Consider the following 25,646-nt stretch of genomic DNA (forward strand, 5'->3'; position numbering starts at 1 on the left):
CTTTTCTGTGATGGAAAATGTGAAGATGTGCTTGCAATTTCAGCAAATGCAAGTCCATCTGCAACAGGAGTGGAAAATTTTTCAAGAGAACGGCTTTGCCAGTCCTAGATGGATTGTCTTTGTAGCCTCTCAAAGCATTCGGGTGTTGGCCACTGACAAAGAATCATTGGCAACAACTGCTGATTTTCCACCTGTCCATGCAACCCAAGCTATGTTATAATGCCACTAGTGCTGTGTATGCTACTTCAAAGCAGTTATGAAAATGCCTTTTCCTGTGTCTTTACATGTGGATGTATCCCGAAGCTTCCATCACCACAGTCATCTCTGCCAAGGGTGGCACTTGAACAAATTAAGTTTGGGAATTGTTGCCACAGAGCATACATTCGTAGAGAAAACTGACCATTGCTAATCAAAAACCTTTCACGTCCATTGTTGGTTCAATGATTCAACCATGTATCCTAGGGAAGTGTTAGTAGCACTTCAAGCCAGAAAGAGTGCCTGGGGGTAATGAGGGGAGGGGGCTCAGTGGTGTCCATGAGCCACAGCTGGGAAGCTTACACTGATTCTGCTGAACTTGCATTTTCTTCTGAGGATGTATACCTTGAAGGCTGAAAATACAGCAAAATGCATTTATTCATTGCAAGTTCTTTTTGTCATATCCCCTTAATTTTACTATGGCTGGCCACAATGCCTGTTTTAAGTTTCTCCCAAATATCTGCTTATATAATCCCTTTTTCATTAGCTAGCACTAATAATACCTAGTTTTAATTATTTGGCTTGGAGTTGTCCACACAGAATGTGCTCTTTAATCCTCACAAGCTTTCTTTTTTTAAACAAAATTCGTTTGGAACATGTTGACTGAAGCCATTAGGATGCTTCCAGGTAAAGGGCTGGAGAAATGTATTTTGTATTTTTCAATTGTGAAGGGCTTTTCTTTGAAATGCTTTGGTGTCACAGCACCCTGGAGCAGAAGCTCAGTTCTTTGTTTCATGCAGAGGTACCCTGCCTTTCAGATGAAAAGTCATGAAAACAAGTTTTCATAACGACTTTGCAGTTTGCACATCTCACATAGCAGTTTAATAGCTAAAAAATTTGGAGACTCCTTCGTAACTGAGCATGTTTGAAGCTTCCTCATCTCTGAGAATCCTAGTTGATCTCATAATTTCTCCATCATGTTTATACATGCCCTGTCCAACATCTGCCATAGTGAAACCAGAAGATGGCAGGGAGAGAAGGGATGGTGCCGGAGGAGGGTTTGCTGAACTGGTGAAGGAAGAGAGAGGAGTAGAGAGAGTTGAGGGGAAGTGAGTGGATAAGACAACAAAAGACCATGATCCAGCTGAGCAGATGTGAAAGTAGCTGAGCAGAAGGAAGGACACAGGGAACCAAGGAAAAGAGGAGACAGGAGGTGCCCCAGCTTAGCTGGGCTGAGACTGGAGAAAAGGTGCAGCACATTTACATCAGGCCGTCACCATGCTTTCGCATGTGAGTGCAGTACCTGAAGGTAGTATTGAGACAGGTGCAGAATGTGGTGCAATATTTCAGTATAAAGCAGAGATTTTAAATGGATCAGCAAAAAAAGGCAAGCAGACTAGTTACATTTTAAGATCCTACAGAGTGTTCATGTGGGTAAGTCTGCTTTCATTCTATGGAAAAAAAGAAGCATCATGGCTTTGAGGGAAAAAAGTGTAATATCTTTCCCTGTCACTATTTTTCAAGGTTTAGTGGTATTTCAGAGTACATGGATAGGGGTAAATTTTATTTATTTTGGAACATCTGATACACATCCACCCAGTAAACTATAAAATCCAGCTGTCCAAGTAAATACTCTTATGGCAAATTAATAACCTACCCTAATACGGATGAACCTCTTGGGTGTTTGTTTTATTTTTTTTACATTTGTATGTATATATGGGTATAGAAATATACACTTACACATGCATATATATATATTTATATAAAGGAATATCTGCAGACTTAGACTGTTTAACTATTGCCAAGATCATCCCATAATGTTTAAATATCAAATTAATAAAACAATAACAGAAATGTCAGTGGTACAGTTAAAAGAGCAACATGATCTATGATCTATAAATAAAACTATGCAGTCTCACAGCATATACTATTGCAAATATTTTTGCATTTGTTTATATGGAATGGGAACTGGAGTGGAAACAATGAGATGAAAATCGTGTTCAGAGTAGTCCCAGAAGGAATACCTCTGCTTGGTCAAATGGCAGTGGATTGCTTCTGGCATCTGTGGGAAGATGTCATTCATGTCATCACACAATGACCTAGACTGTTCTTTTAAGCTTTTCCATTACTTGTTCTCTTTTCTACATACTTCAGTACATTCTGGCAGTGGACATTTTGGGGTTTGCTTTTTGAAGACAGAGATGTGAAATTACAAACAGACCAACAATTGTATTATTAATACGAATTTAAGAATAATAAGCTGATTCAGGATGAGCTATTTCAGGGACTTTGATTATGAGCACATATTACTCTGCAGACATGCATATCCATATGGAAGTAAAGGCTTTTGCATTGCCAGTGCCTAGATTTTGTGTGCATTCCCTTTTCTTCATAAACACAAAGCATCTGCTTTGTGTTTATTTTTTATTAAGGTCTTTGGTACCTGTGTTTAAATAATAGAGGGTTTCAATGCTGACTTTTCATAGCATGACTTGTGGTTTTTAAAGATTTTGGTGGGGTTCATTTTCTGGTTCATTATTAGGTGAGGGTCCATCCCTCCTTGCTCTTCTCGTTCTGTATCCCACCTTTGTGTTGACAGAATACCTAGAATTAGTTGCCCTTCCCACAGGGATTTCAGGAGACCTGTCTGACATGGCATCTGGGTTGAATTGCCTAAATACCCAGCAGCCACCCAGCATTCTCCAGCTTAGTTTTATTCCCAGAATGCTTCCTGGTGTTCAGCAAAGTCCTGGAAACTGGCATTCACATCAACGTGGTTGTGGCTCTTTAGACTTGTGGCTCTTTAGACTTGGGGAAATAAGATCTAAAATGAAAAACTGAAATCCCAGGCTTTTCTTAAGTACATCAATAATAACTCTTTATTCTAGAAGCATGGTCACTATAGCGAAAGAACCAACAGCATGTTTTATCTCTTCTTTTCCTGCATTAATACCACTGAAATGCCTATTTTATGAACACTTCCCAAAATTTTTATGACTAATCCTTTGGATTATGGGCTGTGTTCTTTCAGAATAGTGTCCCTCTCTCCAAATATTTTATGTTTCCCAAACATTAGCAAATAGTATGTTCTATACAACATCTCTTCCTTCAGAGCTGCCACTTTTATTAATCTCATGTGAAGCTGGAATATTAGGAATTGTTTCTCTGCATATGTGATATGATGTGAATTGCAATCTGTGTATCATAGAATGTGCCATCAAAGTAGATACAGGATTTTTGACATCTCAAGTTCTAGTTCAAATAGCCATTTATTATTCCCCTTATGAAAAGATTTATAAATATGGTTTTGATATCTTTTACTTTAGATCTTTTAGGTCAGTGTTTTTTTTCCGTTTGATGGGTATCATGAAAATTATTATTATTCTGCTCTGATAGAGTCAGGTGAGCTAATCAGTGTTAGTCTTAAAATAACGTTTTTGTCCTCCAAGCACATTCGTTGTTATGCTCAATCACATGCTGTGAACATATGAGGAAAGCAATCCTGCATAGATTTTTACAGGCTCCCTATTACAGGTTGTGAGTATTTGTACCAGGGTATGACATGAAAACATGTAAAAATCTATTTCTCAGTCAAAACACTGTTTCCTAGCCTGTTGGATGTAATGTTTGCTATGTGTGCTTCTATCAGGTGTTTCAGTGCTCTGACAGTGCTCTGATTGGAAGAATGTGTTTGTGTATTCCACAGGAAATCTGGGGATACCCACTCCAGGACACATGGGCTTTTTAGAGCAAGCTTCGTACAGGGTAGAAACTTTTTCAGGATGTCTTTTTGTGAAATCTCTAAAGGTTAGAGTATTAAAGCTTTAACAGTAGCCAGAGAGAGATACCTCTTTAAAGACAGTGAAGTTGTCCCAGTCTTGTCTTTCATTTGAAGGCAGAATTGTGTTCCAAAGGAAATACACCAAGATGACTTTCCTGATGTCTCTGGGACTGAGATTAGTTTTGTTTCCTCTCAGCTGTAGTCATCATTGAGTTGTAGTGTGCCAGAAACACTGGAGCTCTACATTTCAACATCTTTTGACAATGCATCTCTTTCTCCCCTAGGTTGAAAATATGCATCAAATGTTACATATTTTTGGTGACACTGTCTTCCAGTACCTCCAAAAAATACAAGTTCCCTCAGCCCCATATGAGCCCTGTTGCACACCACCGGACCCCTGCAAGCCCTCTGCCCATCCTTTTCTCTTCATACACTTCAGCAGCTGGTGTCTGTGCAGAGGTCTTTGCTCTGCTGGCCACAGTGAAGCTCAGATCCTTTAAAGTCTACTTTTTCACAGTTTTTCAGTTTTGAGTTTAGGAAATGGTAGTTTCCTAGAGAGCATATAACTTTTCATGAAGTGTCCCCTGCCAAAAATAACCATTGTCTTGCTTTCATAAAGACTTTTGGACATAAAGACTTCTCATAATTGCAGATGTCATGTGTAAATCACTGCCAGATACCAAAGTTCTTGTCTGAGAGTACAACAGATTTTTTAATCTTAAAGCTGGTTATGAAGATTGCGTGTGCTTTGTGGTTAATTTTTATTAAAGTCTTTGGTACTTTTGTTTTAAAAACAGAGGGTTTCAATGCTGACATTTCATTTTTAGTTCACACTGGTGATGTCTGGCCTTTACTTCTGGTGGGTGCCCTATTTGTTCTTTACCAGCAAATTTTTGTTAGGGAAAGGGCAAATGGCGCTCGAATAAGCATTGTAACAGAAAACAAGATTAGCTCAGTCTGTGTTGCTTGGCCACATAATTCTCATTCTGAAAACAGTCTGGGGCTTGCAAGTGGACGGGAGTAACCTTTATCAGGCCAACCTTTGCACAGGCTGTCTCTTCCTTCCTTCCTTATTAGATAAGGATATGCACTCTCACTCACAGAGAAAGGATCATAATTGTTTTCCTTCACACAGATAGTCTCACAAAGCATTATAGCAATGACATTAACAGCATGCTGAAATGCAACCACACGTGGGATTTTTTTATTCTGACAATGAATTATGACTCTGCGGCAGGAAGAAGACTATTTGCCTCCAGGTACTGGTGAAAACCTTTAAGGGACCTTTAATAAAAGTCTTTAGAGAACCTTGAATGGCTACCTACAGCAGAGGGGATTTCTGTCTCGCTTCATCTGAAAGATTGATCTCTCTAGGTGTGTGCAGACATAGTCTAAAGCTATGCAGCCCTCATTTTTCATACCTCAGCAAGTGCTGTGCCTTCAAGAAATGTAAAATGATAGTTCCAAAGTCAGCATGTGGTCTCAAACCTCATGCTACAATAGCTCAACTCTATCTTTTGCCTTCCACCTGCATTATGTGTCATTTCAAATTGTGAATTGTGGAGGTTTTGACAATGAGCATCAGTGGCAAGTCTCTCCGCGTCTGCCGTTGGGACTGTGTTGGTTGAGTTGTTTCACCTGGTCTCCACTGGCTCCCTAAGGTTTTTTCTACCCCCACAAAATTCAGGAAAATAAAGTGTTTGTGGCAAATGGAGTGTTGCCAAAGTAGCAAATTAGCATATATTACCAAAATAGCAAATAACACTGCTGACAAAGCAGTAAGTTGTGAAAATCTATTCCCTTTATGAGCAGGAGAGTGATTTTATTTGGGGGGAGGGGGATGAAAGGAGGGGAGGAATTTTTATCTTTTTTTTTTTAGCAACAGATGATTTGGTTTCTTTTTTTCCTACTTAGAAAGCAATTTTCAGCATTGCAGACATTCATTCATTCATTTTACATTAATCAAAAGGGATGCCGATAGTTTGTCTCTGAAACCTGAATTAATCGATGTGTTTAAAGTGAGTAGTCTTTTTCCTGGCCTATATAGAAGCTTTGACTGCTTCATGCAAATGACTGCATTTTTAACTCAAACTTTCACTTTTCAAACTTCCAAATTTAACCCAAGGTCCTCACTGCTCTTGGGCCTCGCATGCTGAGGTATGTGGAACAGCCAAGACTCACGTATGTGCTTGAGCCTGTTGGTAAGGTTGTGGTGTGTCTGTGTGATCTGTAAGGCTCTCAGCTTGTCATGGTTTCAGATCTTCCACTTCCTTGCTGTCAGTCCAGTAGCTCAACGCCACCTGAATAGTTACAAACAGTTGCTTCCATGGGGCAGATATCACAGGGGCACCTGTATGGACCAAGGGATGTCATCCCCTTCTTCATCTCTGTTCTCTGCAGTATTTTTTGCAGTCAGGATGAAGGCACCAGAAGCAGGCAGGAGGTGGTGATAACTAGTTAGGAGGTGTGACACCAAGGGCATGGCATAGGATTTGAAAGTCTGTAAAACACACTGAATATTTTCCATATGTGGTGAAATTCTTCCAATCTCCTGTGTTGTGTCACATAATTGTGCAGTCATGTTGTCCTTTCAAATGAAAGAATTAACTGTGCAGAAAAGAACATGGTGAAGACTTTCATGCTATTGAGATGGGGTTGTCTTGATGAAAAACAACAGTCTGTTATTAGAAACTGTGACATGTGAGTAGATTGTATTAAGTAGTCTATGCGTGAATCTCTCTGCTTGTGTGTGAGCTACTACTAATGGATTAATAATATTCATGTGGACATGCTCCAAACCCGTTGATATAGCACTAAATGGAAGCATAGTAATTATTTCTTGTGTTATCTAAAACCCTCAAACTGTTAATACAAAAATTTCCTTTTCTTGTTTTTTTGTTTTGCTATGAGAAAAGCTTGACAGATGATTTCTTAACTGATGCATCCCCCAGGGCCATGATACGCTGATGCTCTAAGGTCCACACTTCTTACTGGTTTATGTATGTTAGATTTCTTAATGGAATTTATTAGGTTAGTGTCTGCTTATAGAGTCCTGCAATAAATGGATTTTGATTGCTTGAGAATCAGCATTTTCTTGGTATAGTGGTGAAATAGTTTGTTACCAGTCTTTTATAGAGCATACAGTTAAACAACATCTTAATTTTAATTTAAATTTGAGGGGGATGTGGTTGCTGCATTCAATTATGAAATTTATGTGCATTTTTTTTTAATTTGTAGTTAGAAATTCATACATACACATACACTGATAACCGTATTTTAGATTCAGTTTAGTGAGAAATTTGGAGTATTGATCTGATATTTGAAGAAAGTGGTGACTTCCCATGATGATAGAGAGCAGGTCTCGAAGGCTGTGTCTTTCTCAAGGAGTGATGTTCTCCTGGGAGCACTCCAGCCCTCATCTTCCTGCCATTCCTTCTGAGGGACCTCCAAGGAGAGCCATCTCTCTTGCACTGTTCAGGCAGTCAGTTTCCTTCCATTGAGAAGATGCCAAAGGTGGAGATGCCAGGTCTCATCCTAGTGTGGAGCCAGGGTCTGATCAGGCCAAACACTTGGCCCAGGGTTTTGACAACACAGATGTGGACCACCTAACTTGAGACTCAGTGAGGACAGTAATGCTTTAAAAAGCCCTTTTTGTCCTAGAAGATCCTCTGGTGCAGGTACGGTGGGATTGACAACATGCTGCCCAAAATGTGTTCATGGGTACACCAGTACAAAGGGTACTCTGTGTCTGAGTTGTTACTGGAAGAGATGATGCACAAGCTTGATTTTAAAATTTAGAAATTTAAAACTAAGTTTTTAAATTAAAAAAATTTCATAAAATCTTAAAAAAATACCTTGCCGATTTTTCCTGGTTTTATATGCATTCTGGTTATAGCAAGCAAAAGCAAATGCAGTTATTCTGAATGGGAGGTGTTACATAGCTGAGTTTTGACAGATCAGTTTATTGTCCCCAATTGTTTGCTCAGCTATCAACGTTCTGATAATTGGTGCCATAGACATATTTTAAGGTGGTATGGAAAACAAGTAAGCTTTTTTATCTCTGATCTCACTGGTTCCCCATTTTAGATCGCTTTGACTACATAAAAATTGATTTAAAAATTAGTCAGATAAGCTTGAGGGATTTCTTTGTATCATACAGTTTTGCATTGGCTAAATCAATCAAGACTGTTGTTCTGTGTTTCCGGTTGCTTCCATGATTATGTGTGCTTTATGGTTGATTTTAATTTGATCTTTTAAAACTCTGTAGGCTCTTTTCTGTGGAATCATTCTGTGAAGGAAAGGTTGATACTTCTATGTACATTTACATCTAGGGGTTTGCTCAGTTGAAGAACCTAGTGGACAGATGTAAAGCTCATGAAAGAATCATGGCAAGACACTATACATAAAGCAGAAATAATGCTGTAGAAGCACAGCATCTCCTCAGGAACAGCTATGGCCTAGACTTGAAAATCACTACATGACTATTTAGCCTCACTGACTGTATCCCCTTGATGAAAGTAAAATGTAATGTGCTTTCTCTAATGGGCTCTTGACTATCTGTAGTGCTCCTGAAATGTGTCTAACTACTCAATGAAATGGTTATTGGCAAATGAAGTTAGATAGCATAAATAGTGATACTGTCACCACTGCACAGCCATCATAACATCTTAAGAGTTGAAGGCTTTTTCTCCAGGGGGAAGCATCTGATAACCTGTATTATTTCCTAGAATTGTTACAAAATCACGGAATGGTTGAGGTTAACAGAGACCTTTGGAGGTCATCTGGTCCAGCTAATCTGTTCAAGCAGGGCCACTTAGAGCAGGTTGCCTAGGACTATGTCCAGATGGCATTTGAATATCTGCAGAGGTAGAGAATCCACAACCTCTCTGGACAACCTATGCCAGTCATCCTCACAGTAAAAGCATGTTTCCTCATGTTCAGAGGCAACCTCCTGTTTTGTGGTTTGTGGCCATTGCCTCTGGTCCTGTCTCTGGGCACACTGGAAAGAGCCTGGCTCGATCTTCTTTGCACCCTCCTTCAGATGTTTGTACACGTTGATGAGATTCCCACCTAAGGCTTCTCACAGCAGTCCCAGCTCTCTCAGTCTTTGCACATGGGAGAGATGCTCCAATCCGTTAATTATAGTGGCCATTTGCTGGACTCTCTCCAGTACCTCCATGTCTTGTACTTGGGGGCCCAGCAGCTGAGATGTGCCACACTAGCGCTGAGTAGAGGGGAAGGATCACCTCCCTCAACCTGCTGGCAGTACTTTGCCTAACACAACCCAGGTTACCATTTGTCTTCTTAGTGCAATGGCATATTGCTGGCTCACATTCAACTTGGTGTCCACCAGGACCCCCAGGTGCTTTACTGCAAATCTGCTTTCCTGCCAGTCATCCCCAAGCCCATACTGGTGCACTGGGTAGTTCCTTCCTAGGTGCAGTATTTTGCATTTGCCTTTGTGAAGATTCCTGACAACCCATTCTCCCAGGGGTCCCTCTGGATGGCACAGTCTGGCTGGTGCCACTTCTTCCAGCCACTCATCATTTCTGAAGGGATGTGAGGGCAGGCACCCTCTGATGGCTTCGCTTCTCTTTACTTTATGTTATTGCAGACAAGAGGATATCTAGTTTATGGAATATCTTCGTCAGTGTATGAATGAGTTCTGATAATCAGCTAAGTTGCTTAAAGGAAAGAGACTGTTTTCCTCTTGAGGTAATATGCCAAAGGACAACTTTTTCATCCTGTGATCACTTCTAAACAATTCTTTGTATTGCTTTTATTTTGTCATCTCTTAGGATGCAGGAAGTCAACAAATAGGCTTTTTGCTTGGAAGCTGTGGAGTTACTGTGGCCTTGACTAGTGACGCATGCCATAAAGGACTGCCTAAAAGCCCCACAGGGGAGATACCACAGTTTAAAGGTAAGCTAACCCTTGCTTGTTGCGAATATCATGGGTCATTTACTATAAAGCACTTGTTCAGTTGTAGTGAGTAAGGATCATGGCCATGGTGACACTTGCCTCAGGAGCAGCTGTGGCTACTGGGACACAGTTTTCCTGGCTGTGTGTCACTGGCTGGTAAAGAGGCTGCTGAGCAATACGAGTGCTCTTGATATGGTTCTCTGCAGGTTTAGCCAGGCTGCTGAGGTCAACTGTAGCTACAAGTGAAATTAAACCAGGACTCAGGACTGTAGGAAACAAGAAGCATTCATACAAATCAGTCCTATAGTAAAGTGGTAGGGACTGTAACCTCTGTCAGGAGAGTGGTAAAAAACTATTTGGGTCAATAACAGTGTAAACTGTCCAGCATTTCTTCAGGGATTGTCTGAGAAGGCCACGATAACTGTGTTAAGAAAGCAGTTCTGGAAAATCTGCTTTCCTGCACTATGGTGAGGTTTGAAAGAAGCAGTGTTTAAGTAATGGTGACACAGGCACTTCGGAAGAAAATCTCTGGCAGAGAAGAGTTTTGTCTTGTTCTACCTGGCAGAAACTCAATAAAAGCTGACTTTTCTTTGTACCTCAGGCTGGCCAAAGCTCCTGTGGTTTGTCACAGAGTCTAAACACCTCTCCAAGCCACCTCGTGACTGGTTCCCACACATCAAGGATGCAAACAATGACACAGCTTACATTGAGGTGAGTTAATGAAGATGCATCTTCTTGATTCATTGCATATGGCACTTCTGGATTAGGTAAACATCATTATTCATTCACCAGTAACAGAAGCAAAGAACATCCTGTTTTAGCCTGTTAATAAGTAATATTTTCTAATAAATTATACTGGATATTGATTTCAGAGAAGTTAATGAAATGTTAAATTGCATTTTGGGGGTCCTAACAATATTTTTATGTTAGCTATATGGCTGCCACAATATTATATTAAACTTGCCTTGACCAGTCTTGGTCTCATGCACAGTGTGGGCTTGCCCACTAACCTTGAGACAGATAGTTTGCAAGTTTCACAGTGAAGCTTCAGTTCTCGTATCACAACCTTCAGGTCCTTTGAAAGAGAAAAAATTTCTTGTTCAAATACTTGCTTGTCACTTATTGCTTTGTGAGTCACGCTTCTTCAAAAGGCTAGCATCAGGAAGGGAAAATTAGCAGTACTGTTAAGTTTAATCTTTCTCTTTTATTTTTTTCCCTTCTTTTTTTCCTACTTCTGCATAGACTCAAATGCCTTGAATTCAGTGATGTTAATACTGAATCTAAGTGATTATTCAAAGGGAGTAAGTTCAAGTGAATGGAGCAAAGGTATTTCCTATCTTTGTGCAGTCAGAACATTGGGCTAGAGAAGCAGAGATGCCTCCATTCTCAATCTTTGCTAATTATCTTCATCATGGAAAAAGATTAGCATTTAATTTACTTTAATTGCCACTGATAGTTTCCAGACTCTTGCATAAAGTTGCAAAAATTACTGCAATCATCAGCAGTGATCTCCCACCTCTTTTCTATGCTGCTTTCTCGTGACTCTTCCATACTTTCATACTCTTCTGATCAAAGAGCTTGTGTCTTTCCATATGTATACATACAGATTATTATAACAGCACCCAGCAAGGATTCAGCCCATGCCTTGTAAGACATGGAAGGGAGAAGCTCAGGTTTATTGGTTGGCCTGTTAATGTAATGTGAACACTGAGCAGACCGAACTAGGTTATTCTCTGCTAAGTCTAACCAGTCCTTTAGTCATTAGCATGATCAGAATTGTTAGAATTCTTTTTCCGTAATGCCTATATTCAAACAGCAGATGGATTTCTGATATCAAGCCTGGAAAGCTGTAGTCAAAAAAAGAAAGCCTATCTGAAAAAAGTGTCTTTTAACAAAAAAAAAAACAAAAAACCACAAACTCCTCTCAAACTACTTCCTTCTGAAAATGATCATTAGATGTGTCCATCATCCACCTACATAAGAAACACTTTAAACATAGCTATTAAATAATAGGAATAGGACAACTATTGCACATTGACTTTCCCTGCTTATTTCTTTTTAGTACAAAACTTGTAAAGATGGAAGTGTGCTTGGGGTGACTGTGACAAGGATTGCACTGCTGACACACTGCCAAGCTCTGACCCAGGCATGCGGATACACAGAAGGTAGAGAGTGCCCTTCCCTTGCTTCATCCTTAAAATCAAGTATGAATTGTAATTTGTTTCTCATCAGGCTCCTGTCTTATTTTTTATGTAGATCTGTGTCAGCGGCTTCTAGATTTAAAAAATGATTTTTTTTCATTTGTTTTAGAAAATACATACACATCTAAAATATCTTTGTGAGAGGTACAAAAACTTCCTCTGAGTGGGTTTGCCTTGGGTCAATGCCATGTTCTAAAAAATAAACTCTCTTGTGTTTTTCTTGGGCAGCTGAAACAATTGTGAATGTATTAGATTTCAAGAAGGATGTTGGTTTATGGCATGGGATTCTTACAGTAAGTGTGTTTTTGTATTTTCTGTATTTGAAAATAAACTAACCTAATGTACTTATTACTAGCACAAACTGGGATTTCTACATTTTCTACTGAGACCATTTTTTTTTGCTTCAAAAGCAAAAAATATGTAACTTAAACCCCTCATCTTCAGCAGAAGTGCACTTACCCATAATAACCACGGTGAAGATGCCAATGTATTTTTATGCATCATGTCAAGTACTCTGTCCCCATTCTTACTCTGATCTTACTGATTCATGATTTTGGGCTCACACTTTATAGCAGAAACAAATTAAATTAGTACTTGCCTCTGTGAGGATATGTAGCATCCACCGGCATAGCTATATCGCCTCTGACTAGCTTTCTATCAGAACTCCCACGACAGATGGTTTTGCTAACATTAAAAACATTTCTGGTAATTTAAATTACATAAATTGTCTACTTGCTGTTTTAATGTCTTCCTCAGTTGACATCAGAGGTAATTGACATATTTTTAAGGACTGCTTATAAAGGTGTCTTACTGTGGACTGCTTATAAAGATGTCTGACTACAGTCAGACAAACAATTACTATTCACTGGTCATTTTAAGAACAGATATCAAATTCTGAAGTGTTACTGTTTGGGAGTCCCAGGATGTACAGATCCTACATGCTGTAGTTCCTAGGGATCTGATATACTTTTCCCATACAGTGTTATCTTGTTCTTAATATCAAAGGTCAGTAATAACACTACAGTAGCAGAAACAATCTATTAAGCTTAATGCCCATAAGTATTCATGTTAAAAAAACATGTATATCACTAAGTTGAAAGCAAACATCTAACAGAACTTTCCTATGCCTTCCTTTGCTGTTAATCTTGGTATGAACTTCATTTTTTTTCATGACTTGCCCATGCTTTTCATGTACCTACATTTGTGCCAGACTGAAAGGAGCACTATCTTTTGCAGTTCTACAAGAACAAGATGGCTAATCTACTGGGACACTTAACCTTTCTTAAGCCTAAATTTTCCAAAAGAAATGCTATGTTTACCTGAGCTGCTATGACCAGAGATGTGTTGCCCTCAAATGTTTCTAAATGGTAACAGAAATAAAGCAGCAGTTCATTTACATGCTGTTTGGTTAGTAGTGACACTGAGAAATCACTAAAGCAATTCAGTGGCTCAGACTAAGAGATCATTTTTGGATCTGTCATTGTTTTCACTCAGCTGCTTTGTCTAAACTTCCTGCGGCTTTTCATGACCTTGTCGAAAATACTGGAATTAACCCACCTGGAGAAGGATTGAAAACTCCTCAATTTCTTTTCTGTTAAAAGAAATTGATCTCTGCTTAACCTGTGACCCCAATTTCTCTGTCTACTGTCTTTTGAATTATTTGTGCCCTGCTGCCATTAGTAGTTTTTCAGTCTTCACGTGGATGGATTTCTTTAGACAGATATATTTCTGTTTCCTGTCCTTTTTCAGTAAAGTGTCTTCATATATATGGAGATTTAGCAGGTTTAGTGATAATAACCTACATAGCAAATATACAGAATTGTTCATCCAGTGTTTGGTGGGTTTGTTGGTTTTTTTTTCTGTTTAAAGTGAAATGCTTAGATTATAAATAGAAAATTTGTTTTTTTCTGTGCAGCTTCAAAGTTATGATCTGATTAGTCTGACTCTTTAAACCTTAATTAAAACATTAGAAAATGGAGGTCTGATTCATCTTAATATAGGTAACTATATAGGAGAAGATAAATGCCAGCATTGACAATATAGCAAGCATAGAATGATTTGTATAGATGCCCCTGCCCATAACACAATATAAATAATTACCATGATTGTTTACAAAACCCATTTTTCTTATTTGATTTCAGAGTGTCATGAACATGATGCATGTTATAAGTATTCCATACTCCTTAATGAAAGTGAATCCACTGTCATGGATACAAAAAGTCTGTCAATACAAAGGTAAGGAACGGGAATATAGAAAAGTATACTTGATAATTAAAAGTGCAAATTGGTAATAGAGCTGTATAGCATTTGTGTGGTGTATTAGTAATCTTCCCATTCTTATTGCAGCAAAAGTTGCCTGTGTAAAATCCAGAGACATGCACTGGGCGTTGGTGGCACATCGAGATCAGAGAGACATCAACCTTTCCTCGCTGCGTATGCTAATAGTGGCTGATGGTGCAAACCCATGTAAGCTATGCTTCTGCAGTCTGGTAGAGAATAGGAAATGTTTTCTGTCTCGCATTTTAAGTTTCAATCTTCAGTCATCTTAGCTGAAATATTTACAAAGTATAGGGCTTGTCTGCTGCAGACTATGATATTTATGGAAACAATGATTAATTTTGGATTTTTTTAAATGTTTTTTTCTTTAGCTAAACCCGAAGCAAACTCAGTATTCCACATAACCTAAGGTGAAGTAAATGTGGGTTTGTGTAACATGACAGTCATATAGAAACACTGAAATAAATAACCTTGGGCTATAGAAAGGATCACTGAATGATTTTGTTCAGATGCAGAAGTAACTGAGAATTTTAGGGGAATAATTACACTACTCTAGAAAACCACATCTGGATAACTTCATGACGATTAATACCATAAACTGTCTCTCTATGTTATTTAAGACAGCAATGCATAAGTGTTTTACTTGTTTGTAGTAGCTTATTTTCAGTTTCTGAATTAAATCTTTATCTGCCTCATACTAAAACTGTAATAAAATTAGTACTGTAAATCTGGCAGTAATGGCTTTTCTATAGTGACAGGACTTTATGCTCAAAAAATTAGTCTTTATTCCCTGTATGCATACACAACTGTATATATATATAGTTGTAGCAGCTATGACTTCTTTCCCGGTCGACATGGGTCCTTTTTAAATTGTTTCTCCTGAAAAGCCCTCATATTCCATAGTGAGTTTGCAGTTAATAGTGTCTCTTCAGAAATCAGATTCTTTTTCTCCTCTAATTTCTTTCATTTTCTTTACCCCAGGGTCTATATCTTCCTGTGATGCATTTCTCAATGTCTTCCAAAGTAAAGGTCTAAGACAGGAGGTCATTTGTCCCTGCGCTAGTTCACCAGAAGCTCTCACTGTGGCTATACGAAGGTACTGTGTTACACCAGTGGAAATAGACCCGCTGTAGAATATATATGGTAATTTGGGGGAAAAAAAGAAAAATATATTCAATTATCTGCATGCTTAACTTCTGAATGACATTTTTAGTTCTCATTTTGTTTGTCCAAAGAAGACACACAAGAAGAATTTGTAGAATAGTAATTTAACCTCAGAGAGCTTTATAATATAGTTCCTGTTTCTGTAATTTTATCTAATTTTAAATGACGTAGACTGAAATGCAAAAGCTGATTCTGTGAAAAGAAGTGGGAAAAAGCCATCATAAGCATAAGATTAATTAAAATGTGAGAATTTAAGTGGAATTGCTATCGAGGAAAATCATGCTTTAAAATAGTCTGTTTAAAGAGAATTATGACATTCTGCAGATTGATTTTGGCTGGCTGATGCTTATTAACCCTTCGTAGATTCTCATTAATCATCTGGAAATGTCCTTTGAATCTGAGGGATTTGTGCCTAGAAATAGAAATTCTAATAATAAGGCTTATGTATATGAACGCCAGTATGCAGCAGTCATGAGGGCTGTAGCTCACACTAAATGGCATAACCGTTGTCTGTTTTGGAAGAGTTTTCCAAAAGTTGTACCTTAAACAGCAGACACTTTGTCTTTAAGATAAAATTCCACAGTCAGTTATAGTTGTTTCCCATGTTAAAACATACAGTATAAAAGTGTAAAGCACTGTAATAGCAGTAAGTAAAAATACTTCCTGCCACAAAGTTTAAAATATACTGTCCAAGTGAAACTTAACTAGATTTTCAATTAGCTTTCCAACAAAACATAGCAGGAAGAAAGACATGAGGCCAAGTGTGTGGTTTACTTTCAGCCACCTCATTACTAGCTTAAAGCAAGCTATCCATTGGGGACTTATCCTGTCCAGGTTAGTTGTCTTTTCAGTGGGCTACAGGATCTCAGAAAGCCCTTCATTGGGCTCTGCCAGCCTGTTCTTAGCTTTATACCAAGGAGTACACTGGTTTTCCTTGCAGTGCGTTTCCCCAGTGTAGGCAGTGAAGACCTTCACTCCCTTAGAATGAGCTCTTGCTTGTAAGCGCAGAGAAGAGGTGGATGGGCAGCAGACATTGCCTGTATTGAGCACTGATTAATGGGAAGGGGTTTTCATTTCCTATGCTAGCCCTGGAAAATCTGCACGTGATCACCGGTTGTAAAGTGGGAGAACTCACTGTATCTCCACATGCAATGGCTGATGTACGCTTTCTAGACTTGAACTCTATGCCTGTAGCCATCTGAAGCGCTAGAGATTCATTTTCAAATTAACTAGCATTTGAGAGCTTATATTAAAAACAAACACAGAACATTATTAGCACATAAAATAGTGGATAATTAAAAAAAATATGTAAAAAAGGCATTTTTATCTTCAGTGCCTCTCTGTGTAGTAACAGACTAACAGGGCAGTTGTTACTACAGTGAATGTTACTGAACACATATCTCCTTTTTTTGAAGTGTTTAATGGTAGGATAATACTATCTGAACCTGGGGGCTTTAGTACTTCTCATTTTATTCAAGCCATCTCCACAGACAGTAAAGTTATTATCATACAGGTTCCAAACAGTTACAGCTGAAGTATGCATTAAAATCATTCCCTGCAGAGCGCAGATCCAGAGAGCTCCCTGTTAATGCTTCAACTCTTTCAAAATCTGTGGTGTATTTTTACTGATCTTCCTACAAGGAAGAGTAAGAAAACCAGTTCTCAATTGAAATATTTTTCTAGTTTAGAAAAAGACAGTAATAGACTAATAGGTACTTTAGCCTTTGAGCTGGAACATGAAGCCTGATATTTAAAGGAATATGTCATGCAAATAATTCTTTATGGTATTCCCCTTTGGTTTATTGCATATTAGTCTGAACCCACTTGCTTAAGGGAATGCAAAAGTTAAGAATAGGTCTTTTCCTATTTGAATGACCGGCAAAAGATAGCGTTGAAATAGATTGTATCTGAAAATGGTAGTAGTAACTGTTCTCAAAATGCTCTACAGCTACTCAGTATGAACAAATCAGCTTTGAAGCAGATACACGTTGTCCCTCTGTCATGGTTAAGGAAACTAAAGCTGTGGGTTTGTCTGGTGGTTTAGGCTACATTTATTTAGTATATGAAGTAGGTAGGTTTATACCTTTGTCCAGTTGCGCCTACTTTAATCAAAGGCTTTCTCTTTGTCTAGCAAGCAGTCTTACAGAATTCCAAACCCACTATTAGAAATATTGAATTAGTAAAGAAAATTGAAAATGTGAACTTTAAACTAAATTATAAATGCATTGAAATGGGGTTATTTATACCTCATCTTTTTTCCAAGTGATTTCTCTCCTTCTGCTTGGCAGAGACACTTGTTTTAGGGTTGTTCCCATGTGAATATGATACACAGAACAAAATGAGACACCATATATTGAAGAACTGTTACTGACAGGATGCTTTCTAAGAGGATGTATAGGTGCTGTCAGGTGCTTAGGTCCTCACCTCACTTCTCTGTCCTGGTTCTCTGACTGTATTCCCTTGTGGTGTCAGGTAGCTGGTTTCCTGCAAGAGGAGTCTCAAGCATGTTAACTGGTGTCTCCTTCAAGGACCCACCTCAGACTACCAGCATACCAGAAGTACCCTGAAATAGCAGCTCTGAAATGCCTGTGGACCCTGTCAGTCCTTGGCTATGACTCTTCCCTTATGCATACCTACTTCCACTGCACGACGCTTCGATTACACACTAACCTGGGCATAGTGGCTATCTCAGCCCGGGCCACAGCTCTACTGACAAGTCCCCCAGCATGATCCTATCAGGCCATGTGCCTCCAGCTTCCCTCCCTAGCACCCCTATCCTGTACACAGCCAGTGTTTTTCCAAGCTGTGCTGGCTCTTCTTTTTAGCAGTCTTTGAATGTGATAAGAAACAGAAGAAAATGTATGTGCTGAAAGTCTAGATGGCCTCTGCTCCTAGAGGTTGTGAGAAGTTGTGTTTACCTGCAGGAGACCTTGCTTCTCATGGGCAGTAAAATGTGTTTTGGGGAGGAAGAATGAGAGGAAGTTTATCAATAATGTCACTGAAAGTTCCTTTTACATGATGGGAAGTTATTTATCCCAGATGCTTGTTTACTAGCACCATTTGTTATGCTCTAATGTGTTTTCAAGCGTGCCCACATCCTCCTTTGTTGACAGTGTCATTTGAGGAATATGCCTCATAAAACCTATTAATTGAAATTTATAGTGCTGATCACTGCAAGGCTTATATGAGCATGATTGGTTAAAACCATCTAGTATTTCAAGCACAACAGAGGAGAAATGTCATATGAAAGGACATTATCTGTTAAAAAATAGTTGTGCTATGATGGAGTATTGAGGAAAAATGCAGAATCTTGAATTAAATATTGTCTGTTTTATCCATCTTGAAAATAGCTGGAGCCAGGCTGCTCTGCGTAGATGCTTTAGCAACACTCAAATCAGCATCACGTTATCTTCTGGTTTTGCATTTTCAATTGCAGGATAGTATAAGAATCTTTCCACACATGAAAAGCCCTGACATGTTCTTCTGGCTTAGTAACTTGTCTACGTCAACATTCGTTTGCTGAAGCCGCACTCTACATACGAATAATTGTATCCACTGATACAGAAGGTGGTTTTATACTGAAACAAGTTGACAGACAGCTTGTGATGCTGTGAATTACACGTGTTGGCAGTGAATCTGAGCAAACTGAGGTGTTACAAAGAGGCTGCATTGACAACATTTTGACCATGACTGATGAAGGTGTAATGTGTTTTAACTTTCATGTAGTAAATTAGGAAGAATTCAATTCACTAAAATGGTGAAGTCCATTTACGTACATTAAAATGGTGAAGTATTCTTGAGTCCACAGATACTTGGCAGTGAATCTATTATATCCTAATTTCTTCTGTTTAGTAATTTTAAATGCTTAAGTATTGGGAGTAGGAAGTCATATCTGCAATTCAGGCACAGCATACTTATATTCTAATCTTGGCCTTGATACCGGTGTGCTAGAGTTACACTTTTAGTCTAGCAGATGAGTTTGGTTTCCTAGTGCTTCAAAATTGGTCAAGTTGTTTAGTGATTGTTTCCAAATATTTAGAGTGCAGTTTCCCTCCATGTCATCTGCACTGCCTTTCAGTATTTTTAAAATAAGGCAAAAAAATCTTTACTTGAGTAATCAAGCAATCTTTCTAAATCTATCTGAAAATTAAATACAAGCTGTTTGGGGTAAATGTTAGGTGTTACTTATATATGTGGGTGGCTGCTGAATGGGAATGTTGACAGACACAATTACTCAGAAACGACTGAAAACCAGGATTCTGTCAGATCTGGTAGGGGAAAAAAGAAGGTGAAATTTTAAACTCAAATAGAGTATTTGCAACAGTAGTCCCTTAAAAATAAGTAAATGCTTACACCTGCCTCACGGATATAACACATGGTTGCAGGCCAACAGATGACAGCAATCAGCCACCAGGAAGAGGAGTTCTATCCATGCATGGTCTCACTTACGGAGTGATTCGAGTGGACTCTGAAGAAAAGCTTTCTGTTCTGACTGTCCAGGATGTTGGCTTAGTGATGCCAGGAGGTAAGGAACTTCCTTTGAAGCTCACTAGGATTCACCAGTTTACATAATTAGCTGTAGAAAGTCATAGGTTGGCGTACTTTGCTGTAAAATGACAAGCTCTGGGATTAGAACATGCGTACTTGAAAAACATTCTAATCCAAAAGTACTACCTTGTAAAACTTCATAGTTTGGAAATCCCAAGGTTTCTTCTGTTTTACTGCAGTGGTTGTCTCTACTTGTGTTTTAAACAACCTGCCACTGCATCTTAACATCCATTCCTTAACTGTCAGACACTGTCAAAGAAAACAAGAAAGTTAAAGTACAGTGTCTGGAGGCCATAAATAGACTTGGTAGTGAAAGTTTTCATAACCTAGGCTAAGGATCAACAAAATTACTATCTGAAGGCTTGCAGAATGTTTTTCCAAAGATCTTGTGCTGTCACCCAGTTATTAGAAAGGGGAAGCATGACTGAACAGTTCATGTTGATAATTCAGACTTAAACCATGAACATGAACATGAAGATAAGACTTTTTATAAGAGAGCTAGATTTTAAGTGAGATGTTACAAAGACTAGAACAGGATAATACAGTATGAAACTAAAACAGGATAAACAGTGTGAAATACATTTTCATAGGAGAGTATCTGTTATGCACCAGAGGAATAAAACATAATGATGCATCTTATAAAATTTCAGTTGAACAACTTAAAGGAAGATAAGATATGATATAAGGTATTATTACAGAAGTGCCATCTTGAACTTCATACTACATTCTGGTCATTTTAATAAAAGTGCATGCATGCTCCTGTTTGTCCTCAGTGAGAGAAAGGTCATTCAAGATTCTTTACACTTGTACTTAAAAGAGATGCCGAATCATTTCTGGTCTCCCTTGTTCATCATATCCTCTTTCCAACTGCAAAATCTACACATGCTGAATTTAAACTCCAGGGATTATAGCTAAAGCAGCATACATGATTCTTATTCACATGGCTGACACATAAAATAGTACTTCTTCCTCAGACCAGTGCTTTCTAATCCCTCCCGTTTAGCTCCTGCTGCCTCTGCAGTCCCATAAGACTCATGAGAGTGAGTCTGAGCTCTGATAAATTCTTAGTAAAACAACTGTAGTAGTCTGCTAGAATATCTTGATATAGTGTCACTTGCTACTTTGTAAGAGGTGGATTTCCCAATTCCCTGCCTCTCTGGCAGTAGTATTATTATCAAGAACTCCATTAGGGTGTTTCATTTTGCACTGGCTGCAGCAGATCTGATCTTCAGTATGCAATACTGGGAATACAATCACATTTCACAGCAATATTACAGATCAACTGAAATTTTAGAGAGCAAGGCAAATTAGGGGTTTTTATCAATGTAAAGAGTGAATTTACAGAAAGATCTTTGCATTCTTTGTTTAAATACTATTTATAGTGTAAATAACATTTCATAATGTTCAACACCTTAATTTTTGAGAAAGCGGTTCAGTCAGCATGCAATTTATCTGTTTATGTCAAAGTCTTTCCCACTGCATTTATATTATTCTTTAGTTCATTTCATAATGTTTTTTAAAGTCCTTTGCTCTCCCTATAGCTATAATGTGTTCAGTGAAACCAGATGGAATTCCTCAGCTCTGTAAAACAGATGAAATAGGAGAACTTTGTGTATGTGCTATTGCAACCGGTACATCGTATTATGGACTCTCAGGCATGACCAAAAATACTTTTGAGGTAAGCTGACCAAAAAATGCTATATAAAATCTTTCATTTAAAACTTTTTCTGTTTCAGGATAATGTTTAGCAGAAAATATTGATAGTAATAGTATCAGAATACCAGTGATAATCAATGCTTGTGGCTTGGGACCTGTACTATAGCCAGATAATATGCACTGAAGCCTATTTCATTAAGTGCAATAGTAGATCTTTATGTGGGTTTAGTTTTAGCTCTGAAGGGCTTTTACCTTTATTTTGAAAGAAGATACCAGTGGCTGAAACTATCAGAAAGTAGGAAGAAAGAAAAATTTCAAAAGGTAATACTGTACAAATCTACAAGCTAGCTATATGCAGAATTTGATTGTTGCAAACAGTAGGAAGGTTGCTGGGTATCTTTAAAAAGCAGTTTCCAACATTTCCACAATGCAGCCAGGATTGAAGGTTTGCATTTATACAGAATCTTGACAGATGTAGTCTTCAAGAGGTATCTGAATAGAAGAAATACCTTTTCCTCATTAGTCCCCACCTGATTTTGTTTGAATTGCCTTATGCAAAAGACTTTTTGCTTTGTGGAATCTGTTTTCCAGGAGGTTTCAGCTCCAGTGCAGACAGCTGTATTGATAGCTGTGTTGCACCTGCTTACTTGTTACCATTAACTTCTGCTCAAGCCACTATGAAAGGCTGAACAAATCAGAAAAATACTGAAAAAAAATTGAGCTGAGATTTTTACTAAGTTCTGATCCTTTTTTAATATTTGAGGAAAAGTTAAGAAAAATACATCTACATTTCCCTTAACAAATGCTCTGATGTTACCATTTTTCATAGGCCAAACATGGCTACTGTCTCCTGCAAAATGCAAATCTGAATGTTGTAAACACTATACATTAAGGAATTAATGGAGTTTAGTTGATATTACTCTCCTTCCTGCTATTGAAGCCAGGAATCCTACTATGCTATTGTGATCTGAAATTTGTTGATAGGTGATTACTGTGTGACAGGTACAATTGGCAATATCCCGTATGAATGATAATCCTGGATTTGCTGTATTTCAGGGTAGGAAGGTACTTACATTCATTTTCTAGTTACTTGCTCTAATTGCATGATCATTCATAATTCAGAACTGGGTCTGCAGTTTAACAGCATATCTAAGACTGATTTAAACTTATTCCTAATGGTAAGCAGATAAATTGCCATTAGGTGAGTCAGACCATTCACTTTTAAAGTTAAGCATGTTCTTAGGAGCCCCCTCTAAGTGAGCCTCTTTTCTGGTTTACTGTGTAATTCGTGTTGCAGGTATTAGAGAGTCAAAGTTTTGAGTTCCTGAAATCAATTATGGCTGAGGATGTATAAGTATTAAATCTCTTCTAAAGAGTCACCCATGAGCATCTGGCAGCAGAATTTGACCTTTCTTTTTAGATAAGCCTTGAAGGACACTATATAGCCATGGTCTTAAATAACTTGCCTTTAGACTAGCAGTTTAAAGACGACAGAAAGTGGGGTTTTGTCAGAATGCAGCTCAGAGTAGCTCTCATGCCAGAAAGATAATACTGTATTAGTTAGGATAGGAAAAACAGTAGAAATCTCTCCTGTGAAAGTCACATATGCATCTGGTGTTCAAACATTTAGAAAGGCTCCCTACAGGGCTGTGTTTTCATTCTTAGACATGCTACGGAACACATTATCCCTGGTATTGTGAGGACTTAATCGACCTTAGATAAAAACATGATCAGCTGCAAGAGTCATTAATGTGCAGTACCTTAAAATAGCTTCACTTCTACCCTGCATGTTTCTCTATATTGTGCTGGAAATGAGCATGAGGTACTGGAAAGAACCTCAACTGTAATGTTTACCATTTAATCTCTCAGTAACCTATACATAACACCTCAGGTTCGCTGCACTCTGCACAGCATTTTGTTTTATTCAATACTGTTTATGGTAATTTTTTTTTAAGGTCATGAATGATTTGCAGAGCCATGGCTAAGGGAAAATGTGTATAATACACAATGGGATTGAACCTAGAATCATAGAATCATACCATAGTTTGGGTTGTAAGGGACCTTCAAAGGTCATCTAGTCCAATCCCCCTGCAATGAGCAGGGACATCTTAACTAGGTCAGGTTGCCCAGAACCACATCCAGCCTGGCCTTGAATGTCTCCAGGGATGGCATATCCACCACCTCTCTGGGCAGCCTGAAGTCAGGTACTAAAAATTGCACACACTAGTCTAGAAGTTTCCTGACACTCCCTTTATGGTCAGTGAAGAGTAAAGAGCATCACCAGTGACCTATTTACTTCATTCCAGAAGAGCCATCTGAGAGAGCATGCCTGAAATATTTCACAGCATGATCTCTGTGCTGAGAATTGAAGACCTGTGTTTCTCTGTCTTACAGGTGTTTCCTATGACCAGTTCTGGTGGCCCTATCACTGAATATCCTTTTATAAGGACTGGACTACTAGGGTTTATAGGACCAGGTGGACTTGTCTTTGTTATCGGCAAAATGGATGGTTTGATGGTTGTCAGTGGAAGAAGACATAATGCTGATGACATTGTAGCAACAGCACTGGCTGTTGAACCAATGAAATTTGTCTACAGGGGAAGGTTTGATCCTTTATTTTCTTTTATTATGTAGAAATCCCCCTTTTTCTTAGACCAGCTGTAAGTGACCCAAAATGCTTTTACAGAACAGTGCCTAATCTGTACTGTGATTTCCCTCCATTGTTTATATTGCTAGAAAGCAGAGGGAGGCCTTAGAGGGTGTTGAGGCACCCTTTAGATACCAAGGTCTGAAACTATGAGTATTAAAATTTCCAGTTAAATAACTGGTTAATTCTCAAGGTGATGACTCAACAGGATCCTTTCTGTCTGAGTTGAGCATTTCCAATATGTTTAACACTGGAGTTCATGAACATGACAGCAGTTCTTTGTGTGACCTTCCTGATTGTCTGAAACTGAGTGGGGGACTCAGTTCTGAAGAGCCTAACGCAGGAACATGCACTCATACTTGGTCACATGGCAGACCTCTCACAAAATGATGTTGCAATTACTTTCTTCTAAGATGGGGCCAGAGAAGGTGCTTATGCTGGCTGTTAGGTAACAGCTTAACATCAGCCTAGGTGTGACACAAACTTAGTGCTTTTCTTATCCCAAGGAAGTTCACTTCTCCAACTCTGCGGTGATGTTATATCTATACTTACATTATTCTAGAATGAAGTCCCCTATTTCTTCTCCAAAATTTATCCAAAACTCTTCTTGTTGCTTTTCCCCCATAAATAAAATACTTTGATGCAGCAGTTATTTGAGTAATAAATAACAAAATAATGATTAGGGAGGATTAACTTAGAATGTTTTTTTCATCTGTCCTGGCACTAAATACTCTTCTCTCCATCTCTTCTATAGAATAGCAGTATTTTCAGTGAGTGTGCTGCACGATGAAAGGATAGTTATTGTTGCTGAGCAAAGGCCAGATTCCACGGAGGAAGACAGTTTTCAATGGATGAGTAGAGTTCTTCAGGTAACGATCTTTGTGTATGTTTGGGAACTATTTTTTCTTGCTTTATATTTTTTTTATTGATCTTTCAGGCAGACAAAGTAATTAACATTTGTCTTTGTGATTCTAGATGCACTTTCGGTTGCATTTGCACCTAATGAACACAAAATCAGTTTCTTCTGAGTGACAGTTCCTATCTGGGCCACACGTACTCTGAGAGTGAGCCTTTCGCTAATCAAAATGCTATAAAAAAAAACAAGGATGAGTTGAAGTAATAGCAAGAAGAGAGTAGTGTATGGTTTGTAAGGTTATAGTCATTCGTTACTTAAAAAGGATAATGAATTAATGACTGCATCAAAAGTATATGTATCTGAGCTAGATCTCCAGATGCATTTTTTTTAATTATCTGG

General features: G+C 38.4%; 1 protein-coding gene across 5 annotated transcripts in view; it reads left to right on the top strand.

Annotated features, from left to right (window-relative positions):
- The window catches only part of DIP2C (disco interacting protein 2 homolog C), a 320,749-nt gene that overhangs the window by 228,413 nt on the left and 66,690 nt on the right, over positions 1–25,646 (top strand). For all 5 annotated transcript variants that reach the window (XM_065666772.1, XM_065666777.1, XM_065666771.1 and 2 more), the window contains 11 exons: positions 9,775–9,898; positions 10,500–10,609; positions 11,961–12,063; positions 12,328–12,392; positions 14,241–14,334; positions 14,446–14,565; positions 15,358–15,472; positions 19,926–20,065; positions 21,630–21,766; positions 24,139–24,347; positions 25,146–25,260. In XM_065666772.1, the coding sequence (XP_065522844.1) occupies positions 9,775–9,898; positions 10,500–10,609; positions 11,961–12,063; positions 12,328–12,392; positions 14,241–14,334; positions 14,446–14,565; positions 15,358–15,472; positions 19,926–20,065; positions 21,630–21,766; positions 24,139–24,347; positions 25,146–25,260 (1,332 nt within the window). The remainder of the gene's footprint in view (positions 1–9,774; positions 9,899–10,499; positions 10,610–11,960; positions 12,064–12,327; positions 12,393–14,240; positions 14,335–14,445; positions 14,566–15,357; positions 15,473–19,925; positions 20,066–21,629; positions 21,767–24,138; positions 24,348–25,145; positions 25,261–25,646) is intronic.

This window comes from Lathamus discolor, chromosome 2 (assembly GCF_037157495.1).
Source record: "Lathamus discolor isolate bLatDis1 chromosome 2, bLatDis1.hap1, whole genome shotgun sequence".
NCBI classification, from domain to species: domain Eukaryota; kingdom Metazoa; phylum Chordata; class Aves; order Psittaciformes; family Psittacidae; genus Lathamus; species Lathamus discolor.